This window comes from Pavona decussata, unplaced genomic scaffold (genome assembly GCF_977016875.1).
Source record: "Pavona decussata unplaced genomic scaffold, jaPavDecu1.1 SCAFFOLD_912, whole genome shotgun sequence".
In the NCBI taxonomy this organism is placed as follows: Eukaryota; Metazoa; Cnidaria; class Anthozoa; order Scleractinia; family Agariciidae; genus Pavona; species Pavona decussata.
In genome coordinates, this window is record NW_028145943.1 from 955,861 (window position 1) to 968,704 (window position 12,844).

At 40.4% G+C, this 12,844-nt stretch overlaps 1 protein-coding gene across 7 annotated transcripts in view; it reads right to left on the reverse strand.

The window, feature by feature from the left end:
* Positions 1–1,468: 1,468 nt before the first annotated feature.
* Positions 1,469–12,844, reverse strand: part of LOC146448533 (uncharacterized) — a 29,622-nt gene continuing 18,246 nt past the window's right edge. For 5 of the 7 annotated variants that reach the window (XM_085102491.1, XM_085102492.1, XM_085102496.1 and 2 more), the window contains one exon: positions 1,469–4,478. In XM_085102491.1, coding sequence (XP_084958617.1) covers positions 1,615–4,478 — 2,864 coding nt within the window. In that variant the 3' untranslated portion in view covers positions 1,469–1,614. Of the gene's footprint in view, positions 4,479–6,921; positions 7,124–9,886; positions 10,064–12,844 lie in introns of those variants that run through there. The other 2 variants (XM_085102493.1, XM_085102494.1) reach the window with 2 other exon arrangements.

A 12,844-nucleotide genomic window follows, 5' to 3' on the forward strand; every position in this document is an offset into this window, starting at 1 on the left:
CACGTGGTCCGTGCGAAAAAGAGGCCGAACTCTCGGATGCGTCACCGAAACAAATTGACCGTGAGAGCCTGGGAGAAAGCCGTACAGGAACTAGTCAAAAGTATCCCATAGATCAGTGGTAAAGCATCCAAGCGGCACCTGCAAGGCCAAGGGCTTGACTCCTGTTGGCAATGAGAGGACAGAGTTTTCTGACTTGAGAACGCTTCTTCGGTTATCTCATTTCATCCAGTGCAAAACGGCATTTCACGTGCCTTGTATTACAGGCCCAAGTTGTTCAAAGAGCGGATAACTTTATCCAGCGGAAGAGTCGCTGTCTAGCGGACGAAATGTATTGGTTTGAGTACATTTTATCCGCTGGACAGCGATTTACCACAGGATAGAATTATACGCTTTTTGAACAACCGGGGCCTAAATTGTAGGAGTCATATTCTCCTTGGAAACACCCTGAGTTACCACACAGATACTCTCTTCATCTTTTTCACTTAGCCAACATGGTTGATAACTGTCTTCATTGCAAAAGGTATTTCTGTTTGATTTTGACTGCCGCATCAAAGGTTTAGCCCCGAATAAAATGTTTAGTGAGAGAGGGGGAGGACCAAATGATTTTTCCACGATGAGCGTATTCGTTGCGTTGTAATTTGTGCCAGGAGTCTCCCAGTAAAGCCCATTTATATGAAGTACCCCCCTCCCCTGGGTCGGTCGGTCGGTCGGTCGGTCAGTCAGTCAGTAAGTCATTCATTCAGCCAGCCAGCCAGTCCGTCAGTCAACCAGGTAACTGGGCAGTCAGTCTGTCAGTCAATCCGTCAGACATTAAATCAATCAATCAATTAATCAATCAGTCCTTTGACAGGTAACGTTAATCGATATTTTTATTTTAAAGAAAATTATTTCTGTTTCATTCAGTTCTGGATTCTGACCGGATAAATGTTATTAAGAAAAGTACAAAACAGGTCTGACACAAAATATCCTTATAAACGTTATAAGAAAGCGAGTTCTACTCGTAGGAATAGCAATATGCAGATGTACTTTTGCAAAAATCGGCCAAAAAATTATAGTTTGATATTATTTGATTCCAATCGGAGACCCAAGAGAGATAGTGCATTTTCCCCTCTGCAAAACGTTCGTTCTGCTGATCAACCCCTTCCGTTGTAGAATTTTCGCTTCCGATTATCTACCGATGGGTCTCCGACGGTGGCAGTTATGGTTGCAAATATAAAGTGAACGGCTTTGAATCCTTAGCAATTGAGCTTTTCGAGTCCTGTTAAATTTTGTCGTCTATTTAGACTTTTTTTCTGAACCTTGTAAAGGTTGTTTGTTTTAATAATAAAACTTTTCATTTAAACGACCTATTAATGTAATATTTCCTTTAGCGGTTATTTTTTCCCTGTACATTTTAAAGAAATATATGTACAAAATAAAACTGAAGCTGTATATCGTCAGATGATTTTAGCTCGATAATGACACTGTATACAGGAAGATGTCGGTACATATAAACTTTGCAGTAGTAAAATACCAATTAGTTTTGAAGTGTTAATTTTTTTTTTCATTTCTTTTTTTGAAGTTGCTAAGCATTAGAACATGCCCAAACCAGTTTTGTTCAAGTTGCTGATAACGTCAGATAATTACTTCCATGTCCCAAACATGAGACGGTGGCGAGCGGCCTAGTGACTGGTCATCGCTCACTCTTCTCAACAAACGATTTTCGGCCATGTCATCGCGCAGTAACTCATTACTATGGTTACTAGTGCCATTCGGCTCAGGTGCCTCACAATCTTGTAGATCTTTGGAGCTTAAGAAGCTGTCCATAGAAGCAAATCGTCGCAAAGAAGAAGGTGGCGACTGCGCACTCGGGTAAACCAGAGTCACCTCCCCTTCGATCCTGTTTCCAAAGAAGTAATTGGAGCTCTCGTTCACGAGTATTCGCGGATAAGGCAGTGCATGACTGTCTGCTTTTTTCATTTTGATATCTCCACCCGTCTTTTCGGTGTAGAAACTGTCCTCCATTCCAGCATATATGACGCCATTTTGAGAAAACAGTTGTTTTCTGTTTTGCGAAGGGATTTGAGTGTCAGTTTGTTTTGTGCTGTCTGGTGTGGTGTTACAAGGCTTTTCTGCTTCTGGCGAATAGAAAATTGGCAAGTCCGTCGGAAGACGACGCAATCGGTTTTTCGGCGTGGAGCGTTTAACGTGTTTATTCTCCGACGGTTTTTCTCTCGGCGTGTTGCTCGCTTTTGGCTTTTCCTTCCCAACATTAGCCGAGCTGTCGAAGTCCTTGCTGGAGCTGTTTACTATTTGTGACCGTTGAGTCACTTCTTGCTTCGGCATTGGGTCTGGTGGATTCGTTTCAAGGTCTTTATCAGACACCGGCACATCCTCTGCTTCCTTCACATCCTTTGTTCGGTTTTTGTTTTGTGTATGCCCGACATTGTACAAAGATCTTGACCTGGTAACTGTACTGGGGCGTCTCGATTTTCTTTCGTCTTGCTCAGTTGTACTTTCAGATTGCACAACTGCGCCGTCATTTTGTTGACGTTCGCTCTCAAGTGAGATTGTCATGTCATGCATAGACCTGGTTCTTCGATGCTTGTACTTCGCTCGAGACTTGTCCCCACGACGAAGTAATGATAACTTATTAAACAGGTTCCGCCTGAGTTTTTTAGGCTCTTTGTCTTTGTTGCCGTCACTCTCATCAGAATCAAGAGAGTCGTACTTAAGTTCTTCGCCCTCGGAAGTTGTTAACTTTCCACTTGCCTCAAGCTTTTCTTTTTCTTGTTGCGCTAACGTCATTGCTTTTTCGAGCCAATCATGAAGTTTTCTGTTGACCTGGTTGGCGAACTCGTCTCGATCTTCTTTCGACCGCCTTCGTTTCACTTCGGAATCGTTCGGAATCACTTCCGTAGGATGATCGACAAGGTCGATACCCTCATCCAGGCTTCCATCCTCCAAGGAAGTTTTCTTGCTCGACAACGCCGAAGATGATTGTTTTACTTCGCCATCTTCTTTGTCAGAGTGAGGGGCTTCGCTTTCCGAAGACCTCTCTGATGGCGTTTTGGACTGGGCCTCTGCCTTTGTGGCGTCTCGTAGCTTTTCAGTAAAGTACGCCTCCAGTTGATCAAGAGATTCGCGTTCAACAGGCACTCGCTCAACTGATACAGACCCACCTCTCGAACGCGTCTCAAGCTCGCCGGGGGAATCTGAGTCCGATCCTGGACAGAGCTCTTGCAGAGCTCCCAACAGTTTTTGCATCTCCGCTCCCAGACTTCCGCGGCGCTGATCAAGTTGTCCGAGGGGGTCACTCATACTTACATGCAGTGGTTCCTTGGATGACCCTTCGAGATCATTCAATGAATTAAGCAACATGTCCATCTGACTCTCCAGCCTGTGTAGTTTCCTAGGTCTAGCTGGTCCATCTACGACGTCCGACTGATTGGCAGCCTCGTTGTTCTCTGCTGATATTTCCTTGGGTTCCGGGGTGGCTGGCGGAGTTTTCTTTTTGAACGAGTTGGAAAATTTGACAAGTGCGTTCTTCAACGTTCGTCTTGGAGACGAGTCAGCACTTGGGCCTTGAGAGTGCGTCTCAACCACGTCAAACATGCCGTCATATCGCGGTGACGCTAAAGGACTGGGAGGTATTTGGACCGTCCTGCCACCTTCCGATGACAGGATATCACCACTGGAGCCCCTTCGTCCCATTTTGAGGGGACTGAGCTTTTTACCGTGTTTGTTCATATTTGGTGTGAGCAGGACCCCCTCAGATCCTCTTCTTGCTAGCACCTCAGGACTAACAAGTCTGTCAACTTTAAGTGGGCTCGGACTTTTTGGTCTGGTTTGATTCTGTGCTGTCCTGGAAAGGTCTTGGTTAGAGGCACTTCTCACCATCGCAAGAGGACTTTTGTGTGATTTTAGTTGATTGGCTCGCACTCCCAGAAGAACCTCCCCACTGGATCCTCGCCTGCCCAAATTAGGCGATGCTTTTCCTGTTTGACCGGTTTGTATGCTTAGGAAAACCTCGCCACTGGATCCGCGCCTATCCATATTAGGTGTGCGTTTGCCTTTTGGCATATTTAGATTGGCATTCACGTCAAGTGCTTGATTGATTTTAAGGCTGGATGTGGAATTAGGAGTAACTGGAAGCAGTCTTCTTACTCGCAAAGATTCCTCCTCGCTTGTAGGCGACCGCGCTAAACTGCGTTCTGTTGTGTCATTGCTCGGGCTTCTTCGCCGCAGCCTTGGAGAACTGGGGCTCGAAGAAACACCCATGGGATTTTGCTCCGGAAGTGCCCGGTGGGAGAGTGAACATGCCGCACTCCCTGGGACAAGTTCTTGGAGGGCGCTGTATAAATCCCGTATCTCACTGACTGATGCGGATACCCGGCGTCTGTCCAAAAGTGCTGCAGCCCTCTTCGGATCCATCTCCTTGTTGCTTGCAGGCAGTGTCATGTGTTTTGCACCCTGTGGTGATGAAGATGACGGGATGTCTAGAAGACAAGAGATAAAAAGATGGTAAGTCACAGTTTTTATCCTTTTCTTGTTCAAAGTAGCCAATGCTGTGAACCACACAAGGGGTGCGTGTGTGTGTGGGTTGGGTATTGGCAGGATAGTTGAGACAAGAAAAAGTCGAATTAATCATGCAGGAAAAAGTCCGCTAAGAAACGTCTGGAGGACGGAATTAGAAACTCTTTTTGCCTCTACTGCATGTTCTCTCCTGGATCTCTTGGGAAGGGTTGGCGTGTATTTGGATATAAAGGGGACATGGTTTCATATCCTTAAAGTAGCCAAAGATCACGCAAAAATAACGCCTCGAAAATAAAAAAACAAGAACATTGCCCGGCGGGTAACTAACAGAACACAGTGATTATGGGATTTCGTACCATCGTCTTTGTTTATGAATATATTACCCTTGTCTAAAAACACCGGTGCACCCTCTTGGCGCACCTTACATATTCTTCAAACCAAGGTTGCAAAGGTTTTGCCTGATCAAACACCAAGAAGCTTACTACTGAGGCAGATAAGGCTAGGCCTACACATTCAAGATTGTAAAAAGGATGATTTTCCACTGCATTGTTGCAATCCAAAAGCTATGTATCTGGAGAGATTGGCTATAGTTCAGTATCAAGCGTAATAGCCGGTATTCACCAATATCCACGCTCATAATAATGATAATTTTATCCATCTACCCCACGTTCGAAACAATTGAAGGAAGCAGGCATTTTTCTTTCAAACTGCTAATGATTGGACTGACAATTTAGACGGAAACATGAACTTCTTCATTTTCGCTTTTTAATGCTTGAGGAACTTTGAAAATTATTTTTACTCTTTTTATATTTTATTAATGTTAATTATGTAATTTGGATGCGTTAACGATATTGAAAATTATCTGGAGGGCTTTAGTTCACATATTTCATTTCATTTTGCCATCGCTTTCATATTCGAGGACCCTCGATGCTTTTGTCAGCATAAAGAATCGAGGGAGCCCGTTCTTTTCTTGGAGGCATACAATTTGGTGTAACACTTAGCGCTCATAGATACGTGGGATTAAAAGAGGCATATATCCTAGCATTGGTCCGTTAACGTTGGTCAAATCTGCCCACGACAACATTCCGAAAAATGTGTTATCGTAACTCCTGTTTCTACTTCCTATCCAGCATTTTTTATTTCTCTTGAAAATAGAGTTAATTTAATCTTTTGATATCTGAATTTACTGCGTGAATAATTACTAAAACAAGTTTTATTCCAATTGTATGGCAGCGCTTTAAATATTCCCCGGTTTCAAATATCGCATACTTGCCGTCCAGCACATTTTCGTGATATGGCGAAATGCAGTTATGCAATTTGCTGTATAACTTTCCTAACACGGAATGACAGGGATTTACAAAGTTAGCATATTCTAGAAGTCTTGATCGTGGTGATTTTCATTCCGCGCGCGTGATATGTTTGACTTGCTAAAGATATGATTGAGTTTCGTTACGTAATTCGTGTTCTTCCTCATAGTTTCAACTTCCCCACATGAGTAAACGTTTTAAACAAAAACATTCAGGCATTGCAAGGAAGAGGAAATATTTTTGGTTTAAAGCCTTGGCTAATAAGTCATAAGAGCTAGCACTGCAGCCTCTTGTAAGCAGAATGCCTAATTAAACAAGGCGACGAGACAACCAAAGTTATTATTTTCGACCATTTTTTTTGTGTTATTTCGGGGTACTTTATTTCGCTACAAATTTGTTAATTAAGCATTCGATTTTGTTTAAATTCGTTGTCATATTACTAAACTGAAAACTAGAATTTGATATACACAAAGAGAAAGAATACATAACTAAAACTAAATGCAACATGAATTGTATAATCAAGACTTCTCGAAATTCAGGTAACATGATTTATAAAAAAATATATTATAAACTTAAAGTTTAGGTGAGCCAGAGATGTTATTAATCCGGAATCTGTCTTTACTTTATTTTTTTTACAGAGCTCTCTAATTTAATCAACAATTTGTTTTTAAATTGCACGGTGCTACTACAGGCTTAAAAAATTTGAATATTAAGACAGTGTGGATAATATGAAGGAAAGATGGAAAGTTGCTGTAAAGAAACCAAAAAATATAAATAGAAAAAAAGGCGACCAAGAAAACGAAGATAATTGGTAGCAATCAAAATAATAGGGTTTTGATCTTCGTATTCTATCTCAAGACTACAAAGACTTATCGAATTTGGTTGAAATCAGTAGTTTTGCGGTCATACGAATTCTAGGTAACCAGCCCCGTGGCTAGTAAACTCTTTGCACGCGAACCGGCTGGTTGATAACAAACCAAAACACACTCATTGTGCGAGAAAATTAATGCCTGTGCAAAGGAGATCCACGGTTAAAAAGCGTATAGAATAGAAATGCAAAGAAAATTAAAATAATGACATTAGAAGAAAAGCCACCTACTCGGTACTTGCAGCTTGTTAGAATCCGCATCTTCCATCGAAATTGTGTAATACGGCATTTATCAGCCCGCCTCGAAGTAACTACTTGAGCACGTAAACAACACCGATTAACGCGGCATTCAAGTCAATTTTGAGGCGATATTAACCACTATTTAGATGTATATGCAGTATTTCACGAAAGGCACTGAGATCCATTTTAAATTGCGTGAACTGTTTTGATAAGTAAAATTGCCACCTGCTGGAACACGTGACTCGATTTGCTGGGCGATAATAGCTGACAACGGGACGCCGGAAAATTAATGAACGTTTGGCGGCACTGTTTTGGTTGTCAAGCTATTATTTAACCCTCACACTTGCAAAGGTAAACCGTAAGCCATTTTAAATGTGTTGATAACATGACTGAGTCTGTGGATAAAATCCTAAAACGTTTCCATTCAAATGAAAGCTACTGAGCAGAAATTTCCTGTGGTGCTATTTTTGCGTTGTACATGGTAGTTCTAGCGTTTGAGTTTGAGAATGAAGTCCTAGAATCTGACCCATCAAGTGAAAGCCACTGAGTAGAATTTTCTTCTTGACTGTGCTAAGTTCAGACATTAATTTGTCGGGATCTCTAGCTGAAATCCTCAGGTGTGACCACTGATGTAAATGATGACTGTTGATCAATGCTTTCCTTCGCAGGGGTTATGCTGTGGCGAGGTGATCCCAACTTTCGTTACTCTCGACTGAAAACGTCACTGAGATGTAGCCATTGAGATGAAAGATAAAGAATAGCTCTTTTTCATGTCACTTTTTAATTTTTTCAAGGTTTTACAAAATAATTTGAAATTCATGCTTTTAACTTCAGCGTTCTTACTTTTTTAGGGGTCAAGGTTACCGTGGACCTTCGTGGGCGTTCGGGTTTAGCAAGACACGTTCGTGCGCCCGTCGTTTTTGCTTAAAACACCATAAACTATAAGTAGAAAGTTGTTTATTAATCTAGTTTTGTTGCAGTGGAAAGTCCGATGCACGAGGCTACGTAAGTGGAAACAACGGGTGGCAGCCCAAAAGGAATTTATATGCTTTGCGTTGCGTTGCGTGTTCGTAAATGCAAAACATTGCAATTTAAACTTTCGAGAAATTTCAAGTTCATATTCTTACGATCGAAATACCAATTAATTGATTTGTCTGTCGGAAGTCGGTTTATCAAAATTTACTGATTGGCATGTAATTTTTTTTCACCTGTTGAAAGTGACCTCACGTTCACCAACACGGGTTATCTATTTTTAGTAGAATAGATATTTTTTGGTTAAATTAAAATTATAGACAGCTCATACCCCTGAGGGCGAAAAATGTCACTCTGAAGTATTGGACCCTTAAATAAATGTGTGACAGTAAGTTTAAATCTGTAATTCATCCTCACAAATTAACGATTTTTTGTGGAAAAGCTACCGAAAACGTTGTTTTTACCGAAAATCGTATTTATAGAGAAATTAGGATCTGCATGTCAAAACAATGTAGCTCTTAATTAGACTTGACGGAACATGAGCGACGAGCGACAAAAAAGTCACAAACTGAACTTCATAAAAACAGACTTACGGCCGGAGAGTCTTAGTTCTTTTTTGAAGAAATTATAGACTCGTATAACCAACTGGGAATTTATCTCCGTATAAACTAAAAAAATTGGCGCTGGAAAACAGTTCCGCGAAGCACCGAGTTTCGAATCTCGAATTATGCTTTCCTACGGGACGGGTTCATTCAGGGTTCATCTCAGTGTACGTCCCGCGAAACGAAGAGGGTGTCTTTTAAGCAGCGCCACCAGAATAGCTATGCTCACTCGTAGCCACGCTTTTGAAATGTAAATCCATTACGGAATTGGCTTGCTTTGTGAGACGAACTTTGAAAATGAAATACTGATCTAGTTGTCTGTTAAATCTGCCCGTGACTTTAGGCAAAAATGATGAACCTGTGGCTCTCATTTGTGCGTCGGCATAACTTGTTTGAGATTGTTGTAGTTAACAGTAAATTTGTTGTAGAAGGCATTAAACAGAGCATAGCAGCTGTTGTTGCTTCCAGTCAGTGAACTAGCGCTGAAACTTTTCACTACGGTGGTTTGCGCGTGGCAAACGAAATAGTCCTCCTCGCCCCCGGATCGGAGGGTACGTTGTACGCGAAATGAAATTATGATCAACGACCGCGACGATATGAGAACTCCCTCAGTCGACCGCACACTGAAAACGTAGATTCCTCCATTTAAATTTTTACTGAGAATTTTCAAACAATTTCCTCTGATCGTCAATCCTGTCTGCGTTGATTTGAATGTGTACCCAGCGGAGGAGACTCGTTATGGAATAATGATTGTTGTGTTGTTAACTGTCAGACAGGAAAATTTGCTTCACATTGTCTCTATTCGACCACGTGTATGAATGACTACTGATGGAGATCCTGTGGTTTGTGAGCGTCGGTCTTCACCTAACTGCGATTCTAGTTGGTTGACCAATTGCTCTCGTACTCATTTTTGTCACCCAGTCAACTAACCGAATAAGTAAACTTATTAGCAGCTAATCCGATAATAAGCTTATTGAGACTTCAGAAAGAAATTAATAGCACCCCGCTTAGATTCCACTGGTATCTATGACACGCGAAGGGAATCGCTGTGCACAGATATCATTATGGACTGCAAACATGAAGTCCGGTTTCGCCTTCAAGCCGTGCAAAAATCTTCCGAGATTGTTTTCCCTAGATATGTGGTAACCAAACTATGCAAGCAGTTCGTTCATTCAGAAAGTGTCGGCGCGTCGAAATAAAGAAAGGTTTCATTAATTTTTTGCAAACACCATTTTTTTTTCTGTTTTCGATCGTTATTTTCTCGCTGTTAAGTGGTACAGTGGATTTATCCTTCCTTGGTGTTCCTTCACAATGTGAGCTGTTGAGCAGGAAAAAATACGATCAACAATAAATGCTAATGAACATCTATTTGTAGTTCTCACCATTGTTCGAATTGAATGAATCCTGATCGATTTTTTCTCTCCTCGAGTACCGTGTTTTCTCACTTTGCCTTCTGTTCCTTTCCCAAAGCGGAAATCTCATTTTGGTAAACATGGAAGTTGCAATATTCAAAGCTGGCTCGCGGCTATACGGGAAGCTTTGAATAACCCCGTACGACGTTGAAATGTTTGATTTGTTTCTCACAACACTGTATTGTTTTGATGTTGACTTGAGTGAATAAAATTGATTTGTGTAAACAATCCCACAGAGCGCTGAAACAGAGTGAAAGCCGCGGGCAATGTATAGTACTTTTTTGTCAACAGAAATATTCAATGTCCAACTGTGACGGAGACTTTACACATATATAGGACATCCTGGAAGTCGAGCAATCAGCAGACCTATAATTCATGAGGACAGTAAGGTTTTTCTGCCCCCTGTCTGTAGATCTTCTTATATTTTCTGACAATTTTTTTTCAGTATAAACCCGTTTGGCCACTAAATTTTTAAGTCAAGATTATATTCCGGTTATCCGCTCAGAAAAGCATTTTTAACCATCTGTCAGGTAGGTTTAAATCGTGGCCGCTTAATTATTTGAATTAATTAAAATTAAGGGTGCTTGATTGTTGTCGAAAACAGTCAGAATATTTTTAGATGGGTAAAATTTTAAGCGATTTTGCCGGTTATTTCATAGGAAAAATATTAAATGGCCAATCCACACAAAGTTCTGTAACTTCGCGAAAAAGCCATAGAAAGATGGGTTACAATCTACGCCCGTGCTTAAATCTTCCGCATGTTTTATGGATCAGTTTCCTTTGTCTCCCTCCCCTCCCCGCGACCCTCAATGTTGATACACTGAATGACTTCCATTCCCTGAACTGTTTAATAATTTAGCTCAATATTGAGGGGAGGGGAGGAGAGGGCCAAGTGTTCCAATAATGTATATTGACCAGAATGTAGGATAGCCAACATATATAATTCTTCTCACGATGTCTTATGCAAAAAACCTAAAGTTTAGGAGAATTATGGAGAAAGTATTAACATTATGAAGCCTACTGTGTATAACTAATCAAGCCTTAATCCTTTTGAGCTGAAACGGGTACACAGGCGTTGTGTACAGTAAATGCAAATCTGCATCAACTGGCTTGCATATCAACGCTATGAATTCCTGTGCGCCTTTGTCAACGACCACATAATCACAGCAATTATAGGCTAACCAAACCCAGGGGGAGGGGGGTGGGGCTCGGTTCTTCAAATCCTAACCCTGTTTCAGACCAAAATTTGCAATTTTTCGATACCCAATTTCAGACTTGCCCCGGCTAAAATTGATACCCGATTTCAGACGTTCGGACCAAAATGGCTCTAAAACCATACATATACCCTTTGGTGCCACACATAAGTATATACGCTTATATCGGGGAGTACACCCCAGACATGCTCTCACCTCTTAAGGGGGGACTCAACCTAAACGCCATTTTTGCGCCACTTGACATGGCTTTAATGGAAATATCTCGTTCACGTTTCAAGCAATCCAAAAACTCTATGCTCATACCGTGAATCTATGTTGTGGGGTGTTTTGTGAATTTTTGGGTGATTTTTGGGTATATTTGGGAGGAGATAGTTTTTCTAGAAGGATTGGTAAAATTAAGAGAAATAAGAAATATTGAAGATTTAGTGAGTGAACGAAGAAGCAAAGACTTAGAAAAACATTTGACTATAAAAAATTGCGATAAAACATTTCGTAAAAACATTATAAAAAGGTTAAAAAACACGACGTTTCGATGTACATTACATCATTATCAAGTGAAATTAGAAATGCAAGTTTGCGGCTATAAATACAAAAATGGACAATAGATATTAATTAAAATAGTAGCATCTTCAATGCTACTATTTTAATTAATATCTATTGTCCATTTTTGTATTTATAGCCGCAAACTTGCATTTCTAATTTCACTTGATAATGATGTAATGTACATCGAAACGTCGTGTTTTTTAACCTTTTTATAATGTTTTTACGAAATGTTTTATCGCAATTTAGTGAGTGAAGTTTTAAAATTGGAATTTGTAGTTAATAATTATTAGACGGACACCAAGTTAGTCCACTAGCAACTTGGGGTGCTTTTGGGTGGGTATCAACCGTCTTTTGGTGTTCCAAAAATCATTTTCTTTCTTCTATCCCTTCTTAAAACCTCTTCAAATTTCATTCAAATTTAGGTTAAGTCCCCCCTTTAGGACAAATTCTCTTACAACCATTGCCTAAATCAATTATTTTTCAATAGTTCTCCGAGTGGTTGCACGCAACTATTTAATGTTAATCCACAGCTTTAAATGTTCGAACATCATTAAGAGATGATACGACTCTCTAAGTCTATTGTCTTCAAGGCTTAACAATTAGTCAAGAGAATGAATACTGTCAAAAACTCATTAATAGTAATATTCTCCAATAATCAATTCGATCAGTGATGCACATTGCCTGCAATCGTTTTCACGCAAATCATGCAATTAACAGCAGTAATAAGGGAATGAGTTAGTATTTAACGCAACAAAAGCTGGCTTTGTATAGCAATCTCGTGTTTACTGTTAGCAGAATCTAACCGCACCTGTGTGATATATTGGCGTCACCAAGACACTCCACTGAGTTTTTGTCACTGAAATCGCTGTGTTCGTGGTCAGTTTAATTAAACTTTACGTTAATTATAGGCTGAATTGTATCAGATTTCATCTATATGAATTTATTCCATGATGGTAAATGTGGTCCATGTATTCGTGTCAACTAATTTAAGATGTTCTATATAATTGGTGGATTGCTAGTAAACTCTGGATGTAATATCATATCGTTCTGAAACTTAAATGATTTCAATTTTGTGTCACGGCCTAGCAAGATCATAACCGAAGTTTAAATACTTTAGAGTATATTTGTATACCATGGTTTCAGTTCGTGTCTACTCACGCGCTTTCGTATG